Source organism: Podarcis filfolensis (genome assembly GCF_964270895.1).
Source record: "Podarcis filfolensis genome assembly, chromosome: 3".
NCBI lineage: Eukaryota > Metazoa > Chordata > Lepidosauria > Squamata > Lacertidae > Podarcis > Podarcis filfolensis.
Window position 1 is genome coordinate 113,500,479 of NC_139606.1, and position 27,470 is coordinate 113,527,948.

General features: G+C 44.6%; 1 protein-coding gene and 1 long non-coding RNA gene across 4 annotated transcripts in view; both read right to left on the reverse strand.

The window, feature by feature from the left end:
• The window catches only part of LOC310758873, a 536,128-nt gene that overhangs the window by 173,365 nt on the left and 335,293 nt on the right, over nt 1-27,470 (reverse strand). The window lies entirely within an intron of this gene.
• BCL11A (BCL11 transcription factor A) overlaps nt 4,959-27,470 on the reverse strand; it is a 247,539-nt gene continuing 225,027 nt past the window's right edge. For 2 of the 3 annotated variants that reach the window (XM_083605097.1, XM_083605096.1), the window contains one exon: nt 20,515-25,832. In XM_083605097.1, the coding sequence (XP_083461223.1) occupies nt 23,830-25,832 (2,003 nt within the window). In that variant the 3' untranslated portion in view covers nt 20,515-23,829. Of the gene's footprint in view, nt 8,667-20,514; nt 25,833-27,470 lie in introns of those variants that run through there. The other variant, XM_083605098.1, reaches the window with a different exon arrangement.

Sequence of the window (27,470 nt, forward strand, 5' to 3'; positions counted from 1 at the left end):
TTTTTGCCCAAGTGCAATACTTTACATTTCTCCCTGTTAAAATTCATCTTGTTTGTTTTGGCCCAGTTCTCTAATCTGTCAAGGTCGTTTTGAAGTGTGATCCTGTCCTCTGGGGTGTTAGCCACCCCTCCCAGTTTGGTGTCATCTGCAAATTTGATCAGGATGCCCTTGAGTCCATCATCCAAGTCATTGATAAAGATGTTGAATAAGACCGGGCCCAAGACAGACCCTGTGGCACCCCACTAGTCACTCTTCTCCAGGATGAAGAGGAACCATTGATGAGCACCCTTTGGGTTTGGTCAGTCAGCCAGTTACAAATCCACTGAGTGGTAGCATAGTCAAGACCGCATTTTACCAGCTTCTTTACAAGAATATCATGGGGCACCTTGTCAAATGCCTTGCTGAAATCAAGGTAGGCTACATCCACTGTGTTCCCTTCATCTACCAGGCTTGTAATTCTGTCAAAAAATGAGATCAGGTTAGTCTGACATGACTTATTTTTCAGAAATCCATGCTGACTATTGGTGATCACAGCATTCCTTTCTAGGTGCTCACAGACTGTTTGCTTAATGATCTGCTCCAGAATCTTCCCTGGTATTGATGTCAGACTGACTGGGCGGTAATTATTTGGGTCCTCTCTTTTCCCCTTTTTGAAAATAGGGACAACATTTGCCCTCCTCCAGTCTGCCGGGACTTCGCCTGTTCTCCAGGAATTCTCAAAGATGACTGCCAGTGGTTCTGAGATCACATCTGCCAGTTCTTTTAATACTCTTGGATGCAGTTCATCTGGCCCTGGAGACTTGAATACATCTAGAATAGCCAAGTATTCTTGTACTATCTCCTTAGTTATTCTGGGCTGTGTTTCCTCTGCTGAATCATTTGCTCCAAATTCTTCAGGTCGGGCATTGTTTTCTTTATCGAAGAAGACTGAGGCAAAGAAGGCATTGAGGAGTTCAGCCCTTTCTGTGTCCCCTGTTTGCATTTCACCATCTTCTCCTCTGAGTGACCCCACTGTTTCTTTGGTCTTCCTTTTGCTACGAACATACCCATAAAAGCCTTTTTTGTTGCTTTTAACCTCTCTAGCAAGCCTGAGTTCATTCTGAGCTTTAGCTTTTCTGACTTTGTGTCTACACGTGCTGGCTATTTGTTTGAATTCCTCTTTGGTGGTTTCCCCCCTTTTCCATTTTTTGTACACATCCTTTTTTAATCTTAACTCAGTTAAAAGTTCTTTAGATAGCCACCCTGGCTTCTTTAGGCACCTTCCATGTTTCCATCTCTTTGGTATTGCCTGAAGTTGTGCTTTTACTATCTCCCTCTTAACAAACTCCCAGCCATCATGAACTCCCTTTCCTTTTAGTACTACTGTCCATGGGATCTCACCCAGCACTTCCCTAAGTTTTATGAAGTCGGCTTTCTTAAAGTCAAGAAATTGAGTCCTAGTATGCTTGGCTGCTCCTTTCCGTTGTATAGTAAACTTCAGAAGAGCATGATCACTCGCGCCTAATGATCCTTCCACTTCTACCCCACTAACCAGGTCATCAACATTGGTTAGGACCAGATCTAAAATGGCTGTTCCTCTTGTTGCTTCTCCCACTTTCTGGACAATGAAGTTGTCTGCAAGGCCAGTGAGGAATCTGTTTGACCTTATGCTCTTGGCTGAGTTTGACATCCAACAAATATCCGGGTAATTGAAGTCCCCCATTACTACTATCTCCCTTCCTTTTGCATGCTTGGCCATCTGTTCCAGGAAGGCATCATCTCTTTCCTCCGTTTGGCTTGGGGATCTATAGTAAACTCCCACAATGTCACTGTTATTCTTCTCTCCCTTAATTTTGACCCAAATGCTCTCACTTTGGCTTTGAGGTTCTAAATCTTGGATCTCTTCACAGGTATACACATCCCTGACATATAACGCCACTCCTCCTCCTTTCTTGTCTGGTCTGTTTCTCTGAAATAGATTGTATCCCTCCATTATTACATTCCAATCGTGGGACTTATCCCACCAGGTTTCAGTGATGCCTATTATGTTATATTTAGTTTGCTGTACCAAGAGCTCAAGCTCATCTTGTTTATTTCCCATGCTTTGTGCATTAGTGTACAGACAGTGAAGTCCATTAATCATTCCCCCGTGTCTCTTATTTAAGGATTTTTTCCTCCCACCACTAGGTCTGCGTGCTGTTTGCTCCATTCGGTCTATGACATTTGGATGATCATCTTCATCAATTGATAGACTCCTACCTTCAGGAGCACTGTCTCACTCCCCCACATTAGTCAGTTTAAAGCCCTCCTGATGAGGTTTCTGAGATTTTTGGCAAAAACATTCCTCCCAACCGTTGTGAGGTGCAGCCCATCACTTGCCAGAAGTCCATCTTCAAGAAACTGCAGTCCGTGATCTAAGAATCCAAACCGTTCCTGTTTATGATGGGAGCTGTAGTCCGCAATATCTTGGGGAGGGGGGCATCATGGTGGCTCCCCCAGGTTCCTATTGATGCTGCAGAGGAGGAACTGATCACATGCTTGCCAGGTTTACTGGCTTCTAGGGCTTATCCACACTCTCCAGGTATGGTCCAAGCTTTAAAGCTCCATGCTTTCCGTGTAGAAACCTGCTCTTTAAAGCTCAATTGGAGTAAACGTCAATCTGCAGAAAACCCAAGTAGTTGTTTGCTCCAATTGAGCTTCGAAGAGTGGGTTTTCAATGGGGGGGAGGTGCTTGGACACAGAGCTTTAAAGTGCCGACCTTTGCATGGAAAGGGTAGGGCAAAGGGTAAGTGGATAAGCCCTTAGTTTGGCTCTTCCTGAACTAAACTGGTTCATTCTCATTGTGATTGATCCAACCTTGTTCCCTCCATTTCAGCCTTCGCTAACTTGGTGCCTTTTGGACAACAATTCCCATTAGCCCCAGCCACTTAGTTGGCGGTCCAAAGCACTTGGAGGGCACCAGGTTAGCAAAGGGTGCCCTGAATTAATGCTGTGGGCATTGAACACTGGACACCATGTTCACCTGTGTCTCACTATGTGGCATTCAAATTTTCCAGACTGAGCTTGGTGGAATAATGTCTGAAATCTTCCTGGGCTCCTATGCCTTTGACTCCACCCCACGTTGTTCCAGTAATGTAAGAAACCAACCAGTTGAGTGGGACAGACAAACCATGTGTCAGAATCTGGATCAGAGGGCCAGCCTTCATCCATGCCTTCCCATGTGGTTCTGCTCCAGCCTCATGGTGCTTGTATTCCTCTTACTGGAGCCAAGTGAGGAGACACCAGGGAGGTTCTCCCACACCACTCCATGTATTGCAGAAAGCATTTCACCAGCTGCCATAAGCTACTTGGAGCCCAAGTACTTAGAAGTGTGTCTCCCTCAGTACCAACCATCCCATGTCCTGCAATTAGCAGGGGAGACCCTTTTGGTGATGCAGCTTCTGTCTTCTATGTGGTTGGCAGTGGCTCATGGCAGGGCCTTCTTGGTGGTGGGTCTGCATTTGTGGCACACCTTCCCTAGTCAGGTGCATCTGTCTCCCTCACTGTTAACTTTTCAGGAAGGATTATCCTGTTTACCCAAGCGTTTGTTGGCTGAAACACACCGATCCTGACAACCCGAAATTTTTTACTTGTGGGAGTATGTGGTAGCATTGCACACTTTTATATGTTTTTCATTGTTTCTAAATGTTCCCCATATATATATATATATATATATATATATATATATATATATATATGGTTCAGTTCTATTTCTCACCGTATGGTTCATGACTTTGCTTAGGAGATGGAAAGAAGTTTTCCTAAAATCAGATAGGCCATTGAATCAGGGAGGTGCGTGTGGGTGTTACACCCCCCCCCCCAAGTGTGGCTTGGCTTACTTGTACAGGCATCTCCCCACTACTTGTGTGTGACTGCGTATATTCATGGCACTGGGAAATGATTGAACAAATAGATTTAAACTGCAAAAAGGCACACTCTGCCTCTGATTCACAGCCAGGCAGTTCAGGATACAAGTCTACCCATGCGCCGTTGTTTCCACGTACAAGGAAGACTGAAAACCGCCATTGCCACCATTCGTACCCGTCTGGTAAGTTCTGCTGGTTTTTAGAGGGTTTCCAGATGTTTAGAGGATATGTACAAGCTTTTTAGATGGTGTTCCCCACTCTACATGATTTCATGTATACACACGGTACCCAGGAACGTAACGCCTGCACAAGTGGGGAGACTCCGATTATGAGTTATCTTAATTGCTCAGGGAATAACTTTGGACAGAGCATTTCTCCGCTGCTTGCAACACGTGGTGGCAAAAGGGGGTAGAGATCAGTGGACAGCAATTAAAGCACAGCAGGCCAGCACCACTCCCCACACCCTACGCCAGCCCTCTCGCCGAGTCTTCTCACATGAACATTGACTCCACCCATGCACCCACCTGTCGAGTTAGGAAGCATCACTGCCAGGTGACCTGTTTATGGAGCAGCTATCCTGATTCGTTTGCACAAAGTTCACACGGTGCTTAGATGACCTCATCCATCTATTGAGCATCCATTCTGATTTTTTAGTGGGGACGCTAGATGACGCTGCATCAAGCGAATGTTATCCCGCCCTTTCCTGTGCGTTTTCCGGCCACTTTCCTTAGCACAAGAAGCCTGGTTATAGAGGGGGATACAGATCTGTTGCAAAGGAGCTCCACATCCACCTCCATTGCCTGATTGGAATGGGCTGGTGTGAGAGTGAATCTCACCTGAAAACAGTGACTCTATAGAAGCAGGTTTAGATGATCAACTGAGCTGGGTCTTTAAGGAGGAACTTAGGTTCTGTACCTTGTTGAACAGCCAGGATAAGGCAGATTCTTTTGAACCATCTCTTAAGTGTTGGGGACCATTGTTAAAACAAATTTATTAGCAACCCCCACCCCACCCCACAGGAGAATATAGCTGCCGCCGATGCGCAATCACTGGTTGACACAAATGTGTTTCAGGTTTTTGTTGTTGTTTCTTATTTTTTTTCTCCCAAAAAACAAACACAAAGTAAAGCATGTTGTGTTTCCCCTCCCCCGCACAGCTCTCCCCTTTGCCCCGCCCCCGCCCCCAAAGTACACATTTAAGCAACAGAAATGCGGTACATCACAATCAGCATCACCCAGCTGCACACAAATGATAAATTAAGACGGCTGGGAAACTCACATGGAGTGCGACAAGAATAAATACCAATATGATTGTTAGAATGCAGAGTTGCGAGAATGAATTCAGTGCTTCTTCTGGGAACTTAATGCCGCCCATGGCTCAGAATCGTCCAGTGTGGATATATATGGTTTTGCTTGTTATTTTGTTTGGAACAGGAAATGTCGTAGATGATTTTAAAGCGGGAATAGCCAACCTTCCGGGTGTTGTAGGAATCCGTCTACCATCAGCCTGCAAGGTCAATGGCCAATGTTGATGGGAATTGTAGTCTAGCGACACTTGGAGGGTGCCATGTTAGCTAGTTCTGATTCAAAGGCATACAAGCTACACAGTCCAGAGGTTGCCAACGTTGTGCCCTCTGTATGTTCAGTCTACCAACTCCCATCAGCCCCAGCCAACGTGGCCAGAGACGATGGGGCTGCAGCACACCATTTTGGGTAACTTGGTCCTTGAGTAACTTGGTCATTGGTATTTCCAGCAAAAGGCAGGCATCCCCAAACTCAGCCCTCCATCTGTTTTGGGACTACAACTCCCACCATCCCTAGCTAACAGGACCAGTGGTCAGGGATGATGGGAACTGTAGTCCCAAAATATCTGGAGGGCCAAGTTTGGGGATGCCTGATCTAAGGTAATGGGACTGGCCCAAGACCCTGGAGTCTACGCAGTGTAAACAATACAGGGCAACAGTAACCAATGGGCTGGCTCAGTATAAGTCTGCTCCCTATAAGCAAACATGACAAGCTAATCAGCTGCCTCTCTGAGCCAGTGCTCCATTTTGAAAGAGTTGCACGTGAACCCAGCAAGCTACATGAACCAACCAGGTTGCTTAACATGAGTGTTCCCCAGTAGGCTATACAAAGATGTGTGGTGACTGAGGATAGGGGTGGGACTCAGCATTTGAAACCGAGGGGTTGAAAAACCCAAGCCTGGAGGGCCACATTTTGTCCCCTGGCCCCGGGGCTCATTCACCCCTGAGCTGGGTGCCCCAGTGGCCTGGCAGCTTCCTAGGTTCTTAACTACAAATCCTTGAGGTTGCCAGTCCTGTTTTTGTACAGCGCCGAGCTTTTTCAAGAAACGAACAAATAAATACTACGTTCTCTAAGACTCTGGCAACCAATTCATCGTATCGGCTTTGCAGAAATCTGCCATGGCATTTACAGTATGGAGGCCCTGCTTCTCTTGAGCTAAAGCAATGACTCCATGGTTTCCCCCCATTCACTCATGACCTGTGCTCCTGTAGTGTCTGTTTGTGCCACCTTCCTGCTTCATCTTAAACCCTGAAGGAAGCCACAACTGGTGTGGTGGAAGGTGGCAGCGGGGGCCCCAATCCTGCCACTTACACAAGGGCAGGCCTAAGACATTTTCCTGCCTGCAGCCAATGGCGTCACCTTGCAAAGTCCTGATGCACAGTGCCCAAGGCTTGTGAAGTTATTTTGGCACCCGAGGCAAAAAATAAGAATCCCGTAAGCATCTCTCTGACACAAACATGAAGCACGGATAAATCAAATAACAAAACATCTGCTGCCAGCTCATGAAATCTAAAAATCAGTCCCCTGCCTGCCTCGTTTTGCCTAAATGGTGAGTCTGACCCTAAAGGGTCCTCTGGGCATGTGAAGCTTATAGCAAGTCAGACCACTGGTCCATCTGGCTCAATATTGTCTACACTGACTGGCAGCATCTCTCCAGGATTTTCAGACCTGGGGATGATAGGGACTGAACCGAGGACCTTTTGCATGCAAAACAGATGCCCTTCCCCAGTATTTTTATGGGACATTTTATAGTACTTGATCATGGTCAAATACTTTATTGCATTTCTACATATACATATATATATATCACCTTTCCTGCCAAGGCACCCAAGGTGGATTGCAATCTTAAAAAATATTCCAACAATCTGATATAAAATGTGAAGTTGGCCCAGCGTAGGAGGCAGACCAGCAGGAGCAGGACCTGACATTGCCTCTGCCTCTCTTAACTTACAGCTGAGTCACGATATTTGACAGGCCAAATAACCAAGACTCCCTCAGCCAGTGAGGGGAAACTCTCAGTGCCTTCAAAGGTACCAAGGCATAGCTAAACTATGGAACTCGCTCCCAGGGAAGGCGGTGATAGCCGCCAACTCTGATGACTTTAAAAGAGCATCGGATAAATTCATGGAAGATGAGTCCATCAGGGACCACTAGCTATGATGGCTCTGCTCTGCTTCCATGGCTGGAACTGGTATGTTTCTGAATACCAGTTTCTGGAAGCCACAGATGGGGGAGAAGAGGACTCTTGCACTCAGGTCCCACTTGGCAGGTTGCCTGCAGGCACTGTGAGAAAAGGACGTTAGTCTACAATGGGTCACTGGCCTGATCCTGCAGGCTGTTCTCATGCACAGGGTTGACACTCAGGTTTGCTCCTACCATGGCAGTTGCTGCCAGCAGTGATTGTGCGGGTGTTTAATTGTGTGTGTTTTGATTTGTTAGAAGCCGTCCAGAGTGGCTGGGGCTAATAATAATAATAATAATAATAATAATAATAATAATAATAGCAACCTCACGGTAATATTGGCCTCTGAAGACTCTTGCAGATCAGAAAGACATCTCTTCTCCCTCTTGGATCTTGGTTAGTAAAGAGTTGAAGGCCATTACCTTATACTGAGCCAGACTACTGGTGAGCTCCGGTGGTGGAGGAATATAGCTCCCATCGTCCCTGGCTGGGGTTGATAAGCACTGGAGCTCAACAATATCTCCAGGGCACCACCTAGGATGGCCCTGATAAAGCCCAATCATCTCTACTTTGCCTGATAGCGGTGCTCCAAGATCTTGAGCCAACATTTCACATTACAAAAAAACCATGGACTTTACCCACACTCTTTATTTTATAGGTGGGAGGGATCCTGTCACATTCTGGATGTTCCTCAAATTACCAGAACAGGTATGTGTTGAGAAGATTTATTTTGTGGTCGATTGTGCTAGGTCACACTTGTCACAGGTGTGAGGAGCCTTTGGCTTTCCAGATGTGGCTGAACTGCAACTCCCATCTTCCCCAGCCATTGACCACGCTTGCTATGGATGATGGGGATTGTAGTTCAAGCAACATCCGGAGGGCCAAAGGTCCCCCAATCCTGCTCCATCAACCTGTTTTCAGGTGGCTTTCCAGATCGAAGACGGAAGATTGTCAAATAAAAGAGAGGGGAGGTAGCGGGGGAACATGGGAAGCCCTTGATGGAAGTTGGGTTGGTTTTTTTAATGACGCGGTTTTTATACTCTGTTAAAAATATATAAATAAAGAGTCTTCGGGCAGGCAGTAGTAGCAGGGGGCTCGGTCGGTTCCCGCCTTTTGCGTGGCAACTTCTGGAGCTGCTCGGCCACAAAAAAACAACCCGAGAGCAAGCCCCGCGTGGATGTCAGGGACGCAGAGCACATCCCCTTCTGCGTTTCACATTCTCTCAGAATTTAAGCGTCCTTGGGCTTCCGTCCGGAATCTGCCATGCATCAAGCGTCCCCTGGGCGCTACGCCAGCCTGCAAAAGGAAAAGGAAAAGGAAAAGGAAGAAAGGACAGAGGGGCAGAGGGGGGCGGGGAGAAGAAGAAGAAGAAAAAGGTGTAATATGGACCGAAAGTCAAAATGTTCATGTTCACAATTAAGAGGCCGAAACACACTGGGTGACTGGCGACTCATCCAAGATAACAGACTCCTATAATATCTAGGCATAGCAATCTAGTGGTCCCAATCCAGCACATGCAATTAATCTCTCTCTCTCTCTCTCTCTCTCTCTCTCTCTCTCACACACACACACACACACACACACACACACACACACTGGCTGTGGGTGGGAATTCGTGTTTAAGGGGCTGGACATGATTACTTGTGATTGGCCCTCCACATGTGTTTCTGGATGCACATCTGCATCAGCTGTTGCACAGGCAGGTGGACCTCCCTTTGCTGGATTGGAGCCTTTGATTTGAGGTCAACACACAGCATACTCATGAAAATAAAAAACATAATTAGTCAATGCAAGGTCTTCGTTGAGATGCAAAGGTTGCCATCTGATCCCACGAGGAGGACCTCCCATGGCATGAGATTTAGGCAACTGTCCTTGTGCCCTCCCAAACTTGGCTGGCTTTGTCAGGAACTCTGGACGTGGAAGTCTGATACGAAGAATTCTTTCTGTGTTTTGTGCCTCTTGTGTTCTCTGATCTGATGTTCTTCTCTCTCTTCTTTGGACTGGTACCCGACAACACCAGTGTGATGGCTTTGTTCACAGACGCTGCCAAACTCATGACACGGAGCTTAGTGGGCAGCTGAACACCACTTAAGTATAGGATGGAGGTTCTGGGTTGAAAGGTGGTTATATTATTTGCACTGTGCTGTAATTTTTGTTTTAGGGCTTTTCAATGGCTTTCTTGAAATGTAAGCAAATAGATGCAAGACGGTGGGGTGAGGGATGGTCTCCAGAGGTCTGCCTGGAGGAAAAGATGGTGGTTGGTAGACCCATGGGGGGCTAGGAGTTCTCCCTAGGAACATCACACACCCTTTGCAAAACCCAGCAGGGACATTATATCCTTGCTTACAAACCCATTCTTCCCATGATACATCTCCATGGCCAGAAGAAAGTCATAGCAGAACTCTGGTGTCATCGATTTGCAACCTAGGAAGCAGCCCTGACAAAAGTGCAGGATGAACTACTTTCTGGGTTCATGAGGATCCTCCTGGCTGTTTTTGTTTAGTATGAAGGTCCTATGGACTGGTTATCACCGAGAGTTCATGACGGGGTGCCAATCCCCCACCCAGTTCCCACACATAGAAATCTAGCATGTTAAGGACAAGCTTGAGGCATAGCCCTCTTTGACACCCCAGTTTTCTATGTAGATGGAATTCTTTGAGTCAGTGCAGCTCTTCAGGCCAAAGCGCTGTAGCCCTTCGGTGAGAGCTAGTCATGCATTCTTCTCACATATAATTTCAAGGTCCACCCAAAACCTGCAGAAGGCCAACAACAAAGGCTTTCCATTTGCAATAGCTTCCCCTTCCGAGGTTCCTTGGCCTCAAGATGTGCAGTGACAATGCTTCTGTTACCTGTCCCGTCTTGAACCACCTCCCTCCTTTTATTGAGTTTTCTCTCTTTCCCTCACCAGAAATATATATATAAATAGGGAAATGTTTCACAGGACCATCGGTCAGGCTTGTACAGAATGTTGGCACAGCTTAAGAATACATTATGGTTGCCGTCAGAATCCATTTCAGAAAACTAACAAACAGCGAATGGGCCTCAATGGTTCATGCTTTTATAACACCATTAATTTATCACACCGCTGGAAAAATGTCACATTTGGTATTACTACTTCTTTCAGTTTCTTTTTTGCTTTAGTGTTCTGGCCACCCTGCACTGTCATCTTAAAAAGTTGTGTTATTATTCTATTTCCATCCCGCTCGCTTCTTGTTGACTAGCCTCCATTCCCAGCCACCCACCTAATTATGTTCCAGTTATTCAAGCGGCGCCCTGGAACGTGGCCTGTAAAGAGGTCCGCCTTCCAACCAGGTCACATGCAGGGCTAAAGGTTTCAAACATGAGCCACTCTTAGAAGAGATTGAACTTTCCAAACGTTGCCTTGCCATCAACCTCTGTTGCTGCCTCAGCTCCCCAGACATGGGCAAATGGGCCCTTCTTACCGCCAAAGTTCGCCTTTCCCTTTCTTCCCCAAGCCTTCCAACAATTATGTGGCTCCCACAGTGACCGTCTTTCTCGCCTACGGCATTCCTGCCATCGCACCTCCCTGTATTGTGTTTGGTATGCAAATGTCATTGCAAGCCCAGTCCAAGGTGTGTCAGAGAGTATGCCTCTTTGAACACCAGTTTCCGGGACTCGCAAATGGTGAGTCTTGCTTATGGACTTCCCAGTTGGTTGGCCAATATGGCGGGACTAAATAGGACTGTGGTCTGATCCTGCGGGGCACTCCTGGTGTTCTTAGCTCTTGGAAATGGTCCAGTGTGTCGAGCCTTGGTTGGCATTTAAAAAAAAAATGAAAATAAATAATTGTGGCCTGCCCTTTCAGTTTATCAATGCCGTGCAACTCAATCCCAATCCCAACGAATAAGCATCAGATTATTTATTCCCATATTGTGAACAGAGTGGAAATCTCTCTTGCAACTCAGTAAAGTGGGGGTAGCCAACACACTGCCCTCCAGATGTTTCTGGACGCTATCTTCCACAGACCCAACAGTATAGCCATTGGTCTGGGATGATGGAAGCTCAAGGGACAGCAACCCACTTGCTGGCCTCCACCCACTTATTCCCTACAGAGGTTCCACCTATGCATCCTTCTATGAAGTACCATAGCTGCCTACACCCTTGTATAAGAGGAGCATGGGAAGTTGCCTTATACTAAGTCAACCTCAGCATTGTTGACTCTTGCTGGAAATGGACCTCTAGGATTCAGCCTGGAGATGTTCTCAGTCCCACCTGGAGATGCTGGGGATTGAACCTGGGCCATGACTGAGCTACAGCCCTTCCCCAAACTCTTAACTGAGTTGTAAGAGAAGGAGTTTGGGTGAGTGTAATGTTATTTCTAGGATTTGTGGGATCTGGCGGCATGCCCAGTGATCCTAGCTGGTTTTCTCAGTATGAAAAACTGAAGATGCCCAGCTATAACGTGATTTGCAGGCATTTGTAAAGCGTATTTTGTAGACTTAATTTGCTGGGGTTTTCCCCCCAGAGATGGAGACAGACGTAGATGGAATGACATATTTATACTTCACGTTCTATACATGCGCAATGTAATGGAAACTTAAATAATGGCTATGATTGTTTTGTAAACAGATTAACTTTTTTTTAAAAAAAAGAGGGGGCAGGGGAAATGAAATTGGAAGTCACTCCCATGGTACAAACAACTCCATAACACCAACACAACAGAATGGCATAGAACTCTTTTAATAATGTTTAATGCCTAAAGATCAAATATAATGGCCCAGCCAATCAAAATAATGAGTCTTTGCTGCCACAGGAAGAGCAGAGACCGAGTTTGTTTGGCGCCGCCATCTTGTTTGGAGTAAGCTACTTCCCACCCTCAAATTACTGTCCTCTTTATGCGGTGGAACAACAGAGGTATTCATCCTGCCCCTCCATGTTCAGTCTGAGGCAGGTGCTCCATGCTGGGAACCATATCACGTAATTCTTCTCCTTCATACAAGGGGTGAAGGATAATGCAAAATTGTCCGCTCCCTCACAAGAAGAAGAAGAGTTTGGATTTGATATCCCGCCTTTCACTCCCTTTAAGGAGTCTCAAAGCGGCTAACATTCTCCTTTCCCTTCCTCCCCCACAACAAACACTCTGTGAGGTGAGTGGGGCTGAGAGACTTCAGAGAAGTGTGACTGGCCCAAGGTCACCCAGCAGCTGCATGTGGAGGAGCGGAGACACGAACCCGGTTCCCCAGGTTACGAGACTACCGCTCTTAACCACTACACCACAACAAGCTTTTGCACTGAGGACTGTCAGGAACTTGGAGTCAGGGTCCTCTTCTTCAGGAGATGGAGTCGAGGACTCCTAACCAGAAGGAGAAGGGGATGAAGGGGCAGCCCCGGGAAACACTGCTACCATGCGAGCCTGTGGGGCCAGCCCAAGGATGTCTTTGGAAGATGTCCCAGTGAGACCAGAGTGTTGCATGCTGGCAGGAGACTACTGGAGAAAGCTGGGTCCCTTTAACTAAAGCAGCACCTCCCAGGTCTAACAAGCAAGATGCAATTGCTACTGTTGGTACGACAGAGGACTCAGTCTTGGCTTGCTTCTTGCTGAAGCAAAACCAGAGCCCTGTGTTTCTGGAGCAAAGCCTGTACTGCCTTTGAAAAGGGATTGGTGAAACTGTTATTTTTCTCCATTTCTCTTCTCCCCATTCCCCCTCCAAGTTCAGTTTTCCACATCAAGTTGCAAATTTGTTTTTGTTTTCGCTTTAAAGCCCTCATGGAAATTCATCAGCTTTCTAGTGAGAATTTCCACACAGTTCCCTATGATATATGCACTGTATAGAAGTCTCCTGTGGCGAGTTAAGAAGTCTCCAGGTGACCAGACCGGCAAGCATTTTTAAATCAGAACAGGATTTTTTCTTCCCCCATCTCCTCCTTTCTCTCTGTGTGCCACAAAATAACTAATATACATGGATATGTCTAAGTAAATGATTTAAAGACACCTGGAGGCTTATTTGCAAGGTGAAAGCAATAGGGTGGCAAACTGATCCGAGGTTGGGGTATTTTTTAATGGCCCAGTCGTGGTCACCTAGCATCTGAAAACCCCAAAAGGATATGGATGTTCTGCAGAATATCATGTTTACTAGGCTTTATGTGAACACAATATATGTGTTGTGCCCCTTCCTAGTATTCTGGAGGCATCTACATTAGTGGGGGGAAAAAACTGGGGGAAGGAAGGTGTCAGGTGGAATGACTCCTCAATTCAGCTTTTCCCTGGCTTCCTCCCCATCTGCCATTTCCTGAGGGTTCCGCACCAGATTCTGAAACTGTTCAGTGTGCAACACTAATGGCAGGTTGCATTGAAAATACCTCTCCAAAGTCCCCCCCCCCCAATGAAAGGAGGTTTTGAATAGTGGCCGGCAAGGACTATAGCAGTTGCATTGGCCCCATGATCTGTCTGGTGCACCATGTGGACTCTAATGTATCTGTGCAAGGAGCAGGCACTATTGCCACAGGACTTTTCAGGATTGCATGACTCAGTACAGCTCTGAGAAGACCCCTGCAGACTTGCCCTTGATAACCCACATCCTAAGTGCCTTTTGCATCCATGTTGATTTCAAATGGGGATGGAGCTGTAACTTCATTCCTACACTTACCTGGGAGTAAGCACCACTGAACTCAACGGGACTTAGACATGTTTTGGTCATGCAATGGGCCCAGCTCTGCATTAAAGCAGCCAGGTGAAAAAGAGGACAGGGCTCCTCAAACTTCAATGGTTGTGCAGAAGCGGGGGATTTAAGCAGCAGTAGCCTGTTATGCCGAAATTTTCTTTTCTACAACCCAAGGGATGCAGGGAGCTGCCTTACCTCGAATCAGACCTTTGGTCTATCTAGCTCAGTGCTGCCTACATGGACTGGGTTCTAGGGTTCTAGGCAGGGGATATTCCCAGACCTTCCTGGAGATGCTGGGTGATTGAAAATGGGGCCTTCTGCACGCAAAGGAGGTGCTATGGCCATTCCCCTCCCGGGGGGGGTTCCACCTCACCACCTTACTCTGTTGCTAGTAGAAAAGGGAAGAGACAAGTGATGGAGACAGATATAGTAATTTAGAAAGGCACAGGGGAGTCAGAAGAAGAAGAAGAGTTTGGATTCAATATCCTGCTTTATCACTACCCGAAGGAGTCTCAAAGCGGCTAACTATCTCCTTTCCCTTCCTCCCCCACAACAAACACTCTGTGAGGTGAGTGAGGCTGAGAGACTTCAGAGAAGTATGACTAGCCCAAGGTCACCCAGCAGCTGCATGTGGAGGAGTCGGGAAGCGAACCCGGTTCACCAGATTACGAGTCCACCGCTCTTAACCACAACACCACACTGTACACAAATACAGGGAGAGAGGAGTGAAGCGTTTGGAAAGGTGGTAAGAATAAAAAATGGACTGCAAGGAAGGGGGAGTAAAGGAAGCTACTTGAGGTAATTCAAAGATTGTGTACAATGAGAAGAACAAGACAGGTGGGAAGAATCTTCGACTTTGGCTTGAGACATTGTCATAACAGCAGGGAGAAGCATTAGCGAGACGTCCCTTAGAACTAGGATGAAGCAGAAGGTCTGTGGCAGAAAAGGCAAATTGGTGAGCTTCTCCTCACAAAGAAGATAAACTAAAGCCAGAGATGTGAAAAGAAGCATTCTTTGAGTTGTCCTGATGTGAGAAGAGCGGAAGCATCAAGAGTGGCTGCCTTTTGGATCCTGTCCAGGGAGGAGAAAAGACAAAGCAGACCCTACTTTTTTAAAAATAAAAAATAAAATCAAAATGATGAGAAGCTGGAGATCTAGGAAGAACAGAGGTGAAAAGTGTCACAGAAGTTCACCGAGGAAAGAAAGTTGGGGATGGCAGAAGAATTATCTGGGCCTGATTGATGGCCATCTATGAGAATCATGCAGGAAAACTTTATCTTAAAACTATGGTTTCAGCAAAGAAATTGAAAAAGCTGGAGGGGTGGGGAGTCAAGGAGAATCGATAGACAATAAATACATCACTCAAAGCCAGTCTAAACAATGTGTTTGCCATGGGGACTGGTACCTCCTTAGTAAACGCCGGCTGTGTAGTGAAGAGCACAATGTGCGAGTCTGAACTGTTTCGTTCTGGGTGCCTTCAGCCCATGTCAGTGGTGTTTACTGGTGGGGACTTTCACTCTATCAACATGCTGGCCTGGAGCTGTTCTTAATTTAAACAGTATGTCCTGAGCTCAGGGTGTAAGTGTGGTGAGTGGAACATCCAGGACAGGTCTCACTTGAGGAGTTTTAAAAGGGAATGGAAACATTCCATTAGCAGGAATGAGGAGGCCCATGATATTTCTTAATCGGTTTTAGTGCAAGGTGGGGGAATCTGTAAACCTCCAAACCCAACCAACCTCTGCAACATGGCCAACGGTCAGTTACAAGGGGAGTCATAGTCTCACAATGCGGAAAAGAAAGGGAGGGACCTGAACCAAAAGAAAGGGGACTCTCAAGAAACTGTTTTCCTGTATATATAGTAACTGCACAAAAAGCTACACAACCCCTAGGGTGCCTCTGGATGTTACAAACGAGCATCACCAATGAATATTATTCTGCAGTCAGTTGACAATGTTTGAATGTCAAATTTGCAGACTCCAAGGCAGCCCATGCCACCTCCCTCCACGGATCTTAAGAAGTCATGGCATGCAAGCACTACCAGACGACCGCAGAAGAAACAGCACAGGCAACGAGAGGGTCTTGTTCACACCATGCAAACCCTCTGTCACTCACCTTCACAAGTGCTCTGTGAGATTTATATTTTAGAGGCAAGGAGCTGGCAATCACCTGCCTAAGACAGTCCAGTGAGTCCATGGCAAATGTGGGCTCTGTTGACCTCCAGCTCAACTCTTTAGCTAACAGACTACAACTGCTTGCGATTTTCGCATGGGCATTTGGTTAGCCACTGTGAGAACAGGATGCAGGACTAAGATGGGCCTCATCTGTCTTCTTCCACAAAGAATCAGCAAGGAATGTGGATAATTGTTGGCATCGGTCTGCCTTGGGAGACAATGGAGGAGTGCGTCTTTGGGAGTGGTGTCAAACTGTTGGAAGGTTACAGCAACTGCTGTGGCTGTAGGGACTGATACAGGAGAGACATGTTTTGTTGCATCTGGGGCAGCTGAAGGTGTCCGCTTGTGCTGATGCAGGTGAACCAGGATGTTTCTTCTCTCCGTGCTCCTCCCAGCAGTCATTCCTATGGACAGATGACCTGATTAAGTCTCCAGGCACTCTGGTCATCTGCAAGGGATCCCCACATGGCAGGTTAAGAGATCGCCCCATAAAGGTCAACCAAATCTGGAGACTGCAAGAGAACAATGAAGAGGAAAGTGGAGGATTTGAAGAAGACAGCAAATTATATAGAAGCCAGGAAGAAAAGGAAGGAGAATGGGTAGCAGAAAACTGAGAATCCAAAGCCCGTTTGGATAAAAGTGTTTTCTACCACAGAGGAATGTCCATCAGGTGGGCAGGGGCAAATGACATGGAGCATTGATTTTGCTAGGAAGAGACACAAACACTCCCTACTTTTGCCATAGGTTGTTCCGCATGAAATTAATATTCCAGTGGATTTAATAGTCAAGTGCATGTTTCATTTTTTTTGGAGGGGGGAAGTTACCGTTGGAGAAAGAGAATCCAGAAGTGCAAGAAAAGCACCATAAAGGGAGGGTAAAAGGGCTGGTATGAAACTGGAAATTAAAAGGGTAGCTTGAAGAAGGAAGGGGTGGCAGAATGTGTATTATAGAATAGCCATAGTAGCGGCTATGTTTTACCTCCATTGTCGGAGATGGTATGCCTCTGTAGCAATTGTTGGGAATCAGAAGTTGAGAGACTACTGTTGCACTCAGGTACTGAATGTGGGCATCCCATAGGCATCTGATTGGCCACTGTGAGAACAGATTGATGGACCAGGTGGGCCTTTGGTCTGATTGACAAGGGATTTTCTTATGCCTGGTTCCACAGCCATTCCTTCTCTCCAGGACACTGGAGGTGTGCGAGTGATTTCCCCCCAGCAGATTCTCAGCACCCTCTTCAAATTATGATCTATTCATGACAGCTAAACTGGAATAAAGTGATGTGGATTTTAGTGTCAATATGGCTGATGGGACATTTTGTCCCCAAAAATGATTCCTGGGTTGCTTGCCTTATGTTTATATATGAGGGAAGTTTTGATCAGAATGGGCCAACTTCTGTACTTGTCCATGGATTTCCAGAATCGTGGCTTCTTGTTATGAATTTCCAGATGTATGGCTATGTTAGTCTTGAAATTGCCCTTAATCTCCATGCCACAGCATGTGTTTGCGTGTGCAAGGTCCAAACACTGGCATTGCTGGCTAAAGGATGCCTGGTATCAAGAAAGGCCTCCGTCTGTAAAACTTAGAGAGCCACTGCCAGTGAAAATATTGAATAATGGCCTAGGCTAGATGGATTCAGGGTGTAATTCAGGGACTAGGTTCACTCAAAGACTACTTTTTAAGATGTGGTCATTTACCTATACATACATCTGTCATTCTCTTATGAGCTAAAATGTTGCAGACCACATGGACCAGAGAAGTCGGTACGGGGAAGAGTAAACATAGCAGAAGCAGAAGCGTAAGAAACCACTACTACACCTTTCATGGTGGTATCATAATAAACATAGCGTGGGCCAGATTCAACAAATGAGTCCCACTAGCAGAAGCCTGAACAGGGACTTCTGCTAGGACACTGGAGCTTCCCTGTTCCTCCTGCAGCCCCCACCCCCACCTTAGGCTCTGGGAGGTGGGACTTTCAGTAAGCATAGGTGACCATTTTTAGTTCCCATGCAATGGAAATCAGATGCCCTTCACTTACTATGACATTGTATGTGAAATGTTAGGCAGGCTAGTCTTGTTTCTTTATTATTAAATATTGTTGTTGCGCACGAGCTCTACGCAAGCAGGGGCTCCCTCATTCTATGACATGGTAGTGGCATTGTACATGAAGCTCTCCCAACATTAAAGAGCTGCATGCTACTCAGTGCCTCGAAAACCTGGAGCAGTGTGAGATGGACCAGTTGCTGGCATAATTTTGAAAGTTATGCCAACCAGCTTGGTGGCCGCACTAGGTTACCATGTTGTTTGCCCAGGAAAGGCCATAGCTTAGTGGTAGGGCATCTGCCTCTCAAGCAGAAGGTCCCAGGTTCAATCCCAGGCATCTCCAGGTGAAGTGCAGAATGTCCCCCGCCTGAAATCCCAGAAAGCTTCTGCCAGTCAGTATAGACAGCACTGAGCTAGATGGACCAATAGTCCCACTTGGTATAAGACAGCTTCCCATGTTCCTAGTGGAGTTCAGTCCTCAGCCAATGGACAACTGAGCGGTGATGTATTAAGGGTCCTTTCCACTTGGATGCGTAACATCCATGCAAAAGCATGGGGGCACGGGGGCCGGCAGGAGGGGAAAATATAGTATTTCCTTTGTTACTTAAAACAAGTGATGTATTTTGAGGAGGCGTTGGACAAAATAAGGCAACAAAAATGCTATTGAATGAGAACAATGTGACAATTTCTTACAAATCAAAAAGGCAAATGAGAAATAAGCCATTCTGTTACACTAGGAAGAGCAAGAGACGGTATCACAGAGGTATGTGTTTTTAATAAAGCAAATAGATGCTGCAACATGCAGTATTCGTAAAACTTGACAACATATACAGACCTCTCAGGAGGAAAAATATATATATATGTAATCAGAACCAGAGTCCAGATATTTAAAGACAATGTATACACAACGTTTTGATAAAACCTATCCATTGTACAGAATATATAAAAAGAAGAGCAGCTCCCATCCCGGCTTTCGTTCCAACCGGACAAAATGTGAGAAAGAGGTTGTTCCCCAAGTGGTTGGGCCAAGCTGGGCCTGCTTTTGGGGATGCGCAGCACAGACATCCCCTATGCGCCCCCAGAGTGCAGGCAGGCGCGCCCACAAGCAGCTTCTGCTTTTGCTACGGCACCGGGTGGCACAACAGAGATGTTTCCAGTTCACCTGTCACGTTGGGTTTTGAGTTTATTTTAAGGTGGGCAAGGGAGAGGCTCACAGGGAGGGAGTTGCATATTGTTTCCGTTTCTGAGCTTGTCTGTGATTGTACGTAATGGTGCAGGAAGTGGGGGCTGAGGGGGAGGGCTGGCTGAGAGTCCCTTGTCACAGACGAATATGAATGAATTGGATGTTGTGGCCAATCAGTTCATCTTCCATTCTTAAGAGGGGAAATGAGGGGGGGGGACATCCATATGGAAAAGAAAGGTCCCCTCCGCTGGAAAAATAAAATAAAGCAAGATCTTTGCTCTTAATACAAGACACTGTTCCCAGGGGCAAAGCATTTTATTGTGATATAAATAGGGAGCTTTCTGGGTCTTTAGGCTACTAATACGTACATCAAAATGCCCCCATGAAGAAAACCTCGCGGTCTTCTCTTAAAAGCTGCTTCTCTTGCTGAGGGAAATTTACAGAGTGTGTCAAATGAGGACACGCAAAGCTTATGGAATGTACTTTAAGCAGTTTTTTTTTATTTTTTTATTATTTATTTTTCAATTAAGGGACAAAATGGGTGAATGAACAGGGTAATGCAGACAACTGCCCGATTTATAAAAATAAAAAAATAAAAAATAAAAATAAAACCCCAAAAACACAGACAGTGGTTTTCCCAATAGAACTTAACAAAGACTAGAACAAAAACCAAAAGAAAAAATACAATAAAGAGCCAGGTTGCCAATGACCTTTGGTCATCTAAATAATAATAATAAAAAACAATTAAAAAAACAAAGATCAAATCCAACGCCTCTGTTCTGAACAGAGCGTGTAAGCAATAATAAATAGTGACTTCCATAGTAAAAGATAAAATTTCAAGTTACGACAAACAGCTTTCATTACAGGAATAGAAAAGGCCCATAATAACAAAATATTTTGCATTGCCATATACAAAAAAGGTATCGTATCCAGAGGGGCTCCTCTCTCTCTCGCTCTCTCTGTCTCTCTCGCTCTCTCTGTCTCTCTCTTTTTTTAATATGCTTTGCATATGAAATCCTTTCCGATCTAAATATATAAAGCACCATTTAATTTTTTTTTCTTTTTGGCAATGGAAAAAAAAAACCTGCAAAACTTTTAAATTTTTTTTCTTCCTTTCGTTCTAGTTTTTTTAATTTTTTTTCTCCTTTTACTGCATATGAAGATTTTTATTTTTAAAGATGCTGGAATGTAAAGGGGTAAGAGAAGAAGAAAAAAGGGGACGAAAGAGCACACTACGGAACAAACCAACATCATCACCTTGCATTACTGCATACAATATGGCAGCGGAAAGAAAAGTAACCCCCTTTGATATGTACAACCATCTGCAACGCTCATTAAGTGCGACATTCAAACAGATTCTTTCTCTCTCTTTTTTTCCTCCCCACCCTCCCTCCCCCCCCAAAACAGCCATTATATGGCCTCTTATCTGTACAATGTCACACTTTTTCTTCTAAAAAAAAAAAAAGGTTTTTTCAAACATACAAATAATTTGCACTATATTATCCTGCCAAATTAAAAAAATATACTGTGGCAGCCTGTTTGTTTTGTGTGTGTGTGTGTGTGTGTGTGTGCATGTGTGTATGTGTGTTTTTCCACTACCAAAAAAAGGTACAATGATACCTTTTCTTTCTTTTCTTTTTTTTAAAGAGAAACAAGCAACAGTTAAAAATACAAGCTTCATTATAAATACTATAGTGCCTACTCTAGGTGAACATTAAATTCAAATACCATTCTAGAAATTACAGAAAAAAGAGACCATAAATGTGTTTTTCTTCTTGTTTGTTTGTTTGTTTTCTCTTCTTCTTAGCATAGGAACCAACAGGAGTGTGCATTTTCCTATATTTTAAGTACTATATATTCTTAACCCTTTCCCCAATGTATTTATTTTACAACCTGAAGAGTTGTGTATATAACCAAGGCATAGGATTTTCCACTACTGGTTTTCAATGAAGAGCAGGTCTTGTACACCACCAAGACAATGAACCCTAAAATACAAGTTTGTTTTTTTCTCCCCTAAACAAAATGAAGTGTTTTTGTTAAAAAAAATCATAACATTTATATTTTAAAAAGTTTTGTACAAAAAAAACCAAACCCATCCTTGCACTGTAGGAGTGAGAGCAATCATTCGTTATTTTTTATATAATTGTACGACCTGTTCCCATTCACAGCGCCGTAACGTTGAGTCCCAGTCATTAAGTCAAGTAAAACGGCAAGCTGGCAGAGTTTCTTATATGCTCATCATGAGATCATGCTCATATATATTTTTTAATTTTTTTTCATTAATCTTGCAATTTTTCCCTTAAAAGTATAGAGACCTGTAAACTGGGAAAATTGTACAGTGCATTTAAATTGTCCTATCTGAGCAGTCTTAAAAGGTTTTTTTTTTTATACTCAACCTGTGTACCTCTGATTAAAGGAAAAAGAGACATACACAACAGGCAGAGTCAAGTGCTATGTGAACATCCAACGGGGCAGATCCTAGCTTAATCATAAAAACAATGAATCCTTTTCCCATGTCAACACAACGAGCACATAGCATATGGTAAAAAGAAACAAAATGAAGTACAACTTTTAGGGAGCACAGACATACTCTCTGCTACTCTTTTTAAATTATCTTTCTCTCTTCTTTTTTTTCAGAATGTCACACTTCAAGGCAAATCTTAATAGTTCATAGTTAATCATCATATCAATATTAGCTTATAACCTGTTCTTAGTTTTAAATGGCAAGCAGTACCACATTGTGCTAATAAATCACTGTATGTTTTTTATTTTGTTTTTTTTGCTACGTGTTACACTCAGTAAAATATTATTGCCGGACTGTTTTATATGTCTTTCCCTATATAGAGAGAGAGATCAATAGATTGATATGCGGTAGGTATGCAAGGTTGTACGTTTCTAATTTGATTGTCAAGTTGACAACCAACTTAATTCGGATATTTACTTATTTTCATTCTTCTTCCTTTTAGGTTTTGTGTCCTTTTGTGTGCCAGAATCACTAAAAGATATTGGTAAAATCTTTAAAACATGAATTTTCTTCCTAGTGTATTTCATCATCTTTCAAGGCCTTCTGCACTTTTCACATTCATTTTCTTCTTATTTTTTAATCATCAGAATAATGATCAGAATCTCAAAATTGCAAGGGGCGGGGCAAAGAGAGGGAGACAGGGTACTGGTTGGGTAACAGGATGAGAGAAAAATCATCTGCAATGGTCCCGGGATGTTTTCAATACTCTGGAGGGGAATCAATTTGGGTTGTATTCAACTAAGTTATACTCAGAGTAAATCCTCTGAAATCAATGCACTTAAATTAGTCTTGTCCATTCTTTTCAACGGAGCTACTCTTAAGTAGGACTAAGACTGGCTACAACCCTTTGAATTAGGTGACTTTGGGCGGAGGTTAGTTGGAACAGGAGTGCATGGGTAGGATCGAATGATGATTAACTAGGACGTATTGGGTTTCCTTTCTTAATTATTTGATTTAGGTAGCCACTGTTGTGAGAAATACAATATAGAGTTATCGGCTAGGTCCTAAAGGACTCGTTTACATTGCCCAGTGCGAAAGTTGAGCTACAAGTTTAGAACAAGTAGGGTTGCCACCAACATGGCTTAAATAGATTCAAGGCACTCGGATTTCCATTTCTTAAACCAAATGATAGTACAAATTTACCTTTTTTTCTTTTATGTCCTTATTTTTCAATTAAAGGCCTACTTTTTCCCTTCCCTCCCCCACCACAAAAACAACTGATACGTTAACATCCTTTTAAAGACAGAAATTGAGATAACACTGTGGAATACCCTTTTCCCTTTTCAGTGTTATCCATCCGTCCAGAGAGGGTTAATTCAAAGAACATTGCCCCTATACATTTCAAAACAAAACTGTACATGATATGTGTCACAGAATGCACGTAGCATGGTTGGTTCTGTTAAAAAATGTTTTCATTCTGATTTTCCTCCCCCCTCTCTTTTTCCTAGAAAATTACAGGAAATGGGTACATAGCTGTCTGAGTTAGTATTTGGGTGGGTGGGTGGGTGGGTATTATCATTTTGTTTGCTCAGCAACCAATCAGGGGACAATTTTTTTAAAAAAACAGCCATAACATACCATACATGCTGTCTAATTTTTTTAAAAAAAATTAACAAACATACACAACATGTAAATTATTGCACAAGAGAAAGGCTCAAAGTTTGCGTAGTATTGCCCCCAATACAGATCATGCATTCAAATGGTGAAAACAGAAACGAAAAGAGGAAAAAATTAAAAAAATGAAAAATGAAAATGAAAACAGGTGTGCTGGTGACTAGCACTTTCTTAATATCATCCTTAGCTTCCATTATTTTACTCACAAGGGACTAGAAAATCTCTACACCGGGGTGGGGTGGGGGTGGGGTGGGGAGTTGGTTGGGGAAAGGGAGGAGAAGGGGGACATGTTAATATACCTCTATTCAGTTTTTATGTCATTATTCAAGACTCGATCACTGTGCCATTTTTTCATGTGTTTTTCCAGGGTACTGTACACGCTAAAAGGCATCTTACAAATTTCACATTTGTAAACGTCCTTCCCCACCTGACCATGCGTTTTCATGTGCCTGGTGAGTTTGCTACTCTGGGCGCACGCGTAGTTACACAGCTCACATTTATAAGGCCTTTCCCCAGTGTGGCTCCTCCTGTGGACAGTGAGGTTACTACAGTTCTTGAAGACTTTCCCACAGTACTCACAAGTGTCGCTGCGTCTGCCCTCTTTTGAACTAGGCCTTCCAGGGCCTGGACCACTAATATGCGGGGTGCTCCCTCCACTTCCTGTACCGCTGCGGCCTGATATCCCTCCATCCATCTCCCCAGGAGGCGTCGAGAAGCGTAAACTTCCGTTTTCGGAGGAGTGTTCAGAGGAGGAAGCAAAAGGCGATTGTCGGGAGTCTCCAAAGTTGAGGAATGGATCTTTTAGCTGCCGAGAGGCAGCGTACCCAGCTAGCCACTGGGAGTAAACATTTTCAGTGTTAGGCATAGCTGTTGCGGGAAGGTCAAACTCCTTTTCAAGTTTGATGCGTTTGGAGAAAGGGCTTAGGGAGCTCGGGCTACCCAAGAGCAGCTTTTTTGACAAACCTCCAGAGGCTGATTCACCAGGGGAACACCCCCGACCATTAATAGCGCCATCGTCGAGGCGATCGGATTCACCAGCTACCGAGTCTTCGTCGCAAGTGTCTCTATGTACCTCAGATTCGGACAAATGCCCTCGTTTATGTTTCTCTCCAAGGACCTGATGGAAGGCCTCACTGAAGTGCTGCATGGAGCTCAGAACCATCCCTTGCATGACATCCGGCATGGAGCGGTTCTCATCGACAGACCGGGAGTTGTTCTCATGGTGACGAGCTGCTTCTAGATTAATGCCAAACCCATAGTCTGGCCGTTCATTTTCAGTCAAATCCTCCTCTTCTTCTTCCTCTTCCTCTTCTTCCTCCTCCTCCTCCTCCTCTTCTTCTTCATCCCCGTTTTCTGGAATCATATTGGAATCATTCTCACTCTTAAACTTGGCCACTACGGATTTTAGGGCACTGCTAGCACTGCCAACAAGGTCACTGGTTCCAGGCTCTGGGGAGCTGGCCGTGGAGAGGCCATCGTCAGACTTCACTGTCATTGGGGAGGATTTGTGCATATGGGTTTTCATGTGGCGCTTTAGCTTGCTTGCTTGAGTGCACGCGTGGTCGCAAAGGTTGCACTTGTAAGGTTTTTCTCCAGTGTGGCTGCGGCGGTGGACAACTAAGTTGCTCTGAAACTTGAAGGTTTTCCCACAAAATTCACAGGACTTGGATTTGACGGGAGGCTGGGAAGGGGGAGGAGCGGGAAGAGGAGGGAGAGGCGGCGTGGCCAGAAAGGGTGGCTTGCTGCCTGGCTGGAATGGTTGCAGTAACCTTTGCATAGGACTGGGCCGGTTCGGTGACAATGGCGGACTAGAGGTGTTTCCAGCTAACTCCCGAAGCCGCCTGGAGAAATCCATTGCTGGGGGCTCCATGGCCATGGGGTTGAGTCGCAGCACCCTGTCAAAGGCACTGGGGTGATGGGTTGCAAGGGCCATTTCTTCGGCACCCAGGCGTTCTATGCGGTGTGGATCCAAGTGATGCCTTGGAGGGGGACTAAACAAAGGCGGCGTGGGAGGGAAGCGCCCTTCTCCGAGACCTGAAGCTTCTCTTGCAACCGATCCGGGTATTCTAAGGAGGTTAAAGGGATTATTGTCTGCAATGTGGATCCCGTGGAGCGGTGGCTGTGAAGGGCATTCAGCACCTAGTCCTGATGGGATACCAACCCGCGGTGTTAGGGGGCTTCCGTGGTCACTTTCTAAGTAGATTCTTAATCCATGAGTGTTCTGTGCGTGTTGCAAGAGAAACCAGGCGCTGTTGAATGGCTGTTTACATGTTGTACATGTGTAGCTGCTGGGTTCATCTTTACCTGCAAAAAACAAAACAAAACACCACAGTAGCATCAATGTTTAATAACCAAATAGCTTCCTTAACATCAGACAAGACCTGCTGCTGGACCAGACCCAAGATCTTTCTAGTCTCCCACCCTGCTTCCCACCATGGCCAATTGGATGCTTCCGGGAAACCCACAAGCTGGGCTTAAAGGCAATAGCTAACTCTAACTGTTGATGATCCCCAGGAACTGGCATTCAGTGACAAACTACCTCTGAACATGAAGATCCCACTTAGCCATCAAGATAGACCTCTCAACTCTGTGATTGTGTCTGATCCTTTTCTAAAGCCATCCCCAATCATCTGTCAACCAATTTCATTTGATGACCCCTAAGTTCTAGTATTTCATATTTCTACATCATGAATAATTTTATAAACCTCTGCTTTATATGCCTGGTATTTGTTGACTCTTTTTACTCTTTCTTGAAAGTCATTCCTTTCCTCAGAAATAAACTTCAGCAATAAGTGCAAACATTTTAACACATAAGCAGATACACTCCACATATAGCTAAGGCCTTGATCCTAGTCCAATTTATACCAATGCACATTGTGGCCATAATCCTAAGCATAGTTTACTTAAGAGTAAGACCCATTGAGCTCAGTGAGGCATACTGCTATGTAGATATGCACTGTTATAATTGTGATCTAAAGCCAGAAGTATCAAGTCTCTGGATTTGGAGTAGTTCTGCTATGGTCTCATGGGATTAATCTGATCCATTATTGGAGGATCATAGGATACTGTGATCCTAACAGTATTTAACCTATGGGCATTGAAAAACTTCAAATTTAGGTACCTCCACTAATTTTTAATGAGATTATTTAAATATACATTTTCTGGTTTACTTCCAAAGAAGTATTTTAGTGCACATGGTTATGGTCTAGTGTTGCAATCCTAACCGTACTTATTTCCAAGTAAGTCCTGCTTAAATAAATTATGAAAATACATGCCAAAGATAAGGGTGCATATCTCATAGGATCAGAACCTAAGCCAATTAATTATATGCCAGTCTTCATTTGGAAGCATGTGATTTTTGTTTTTTTGTTTTTTAAAAAACTTATTCTGTAAAAAACCTTGTTTCAAGCTGTCAGCTGAGAAAATGAAGCCTGAAATATATGATATAGTACAGCCTTTCTTTCTCCAACTGGCTTATGGGTCACCCAAACAAATCTAGATAACCAGATGGCTGGATAGCTAGATAAAAATGGATTTGGATAACTTGGATCCAACATCTGGCTAAGAAACTAGCTGAATATCCAAATTTAGAGGGGCTAAATAGAAGAAACCTACAGGAGCCATCTTGCTTTTCTTTAAAATGCTTAAGACTGTAAATGTCATTTTGAAATGCAGCTATATATCTGAAATTTGATATATCTATCTACTGTATAAGTAACAATTTATTTTAACCAGTATGTCATGGTCCCGCTTCCTGCTATACTGATAACAACCATGTGACTGGTCCGTGGTCAGCCAATAAGCAGGCGTGCCAACTATTGGGGGCCGAGACACCTTGATCCCCTCAATATTTGTTTTAGGAGGGGTGGGCCCCCTCAATCTTCAGGCAGCCCTATGCGCATGTGATGTCACACACCGCAGGTCCAGTGGCCATCTCCACCA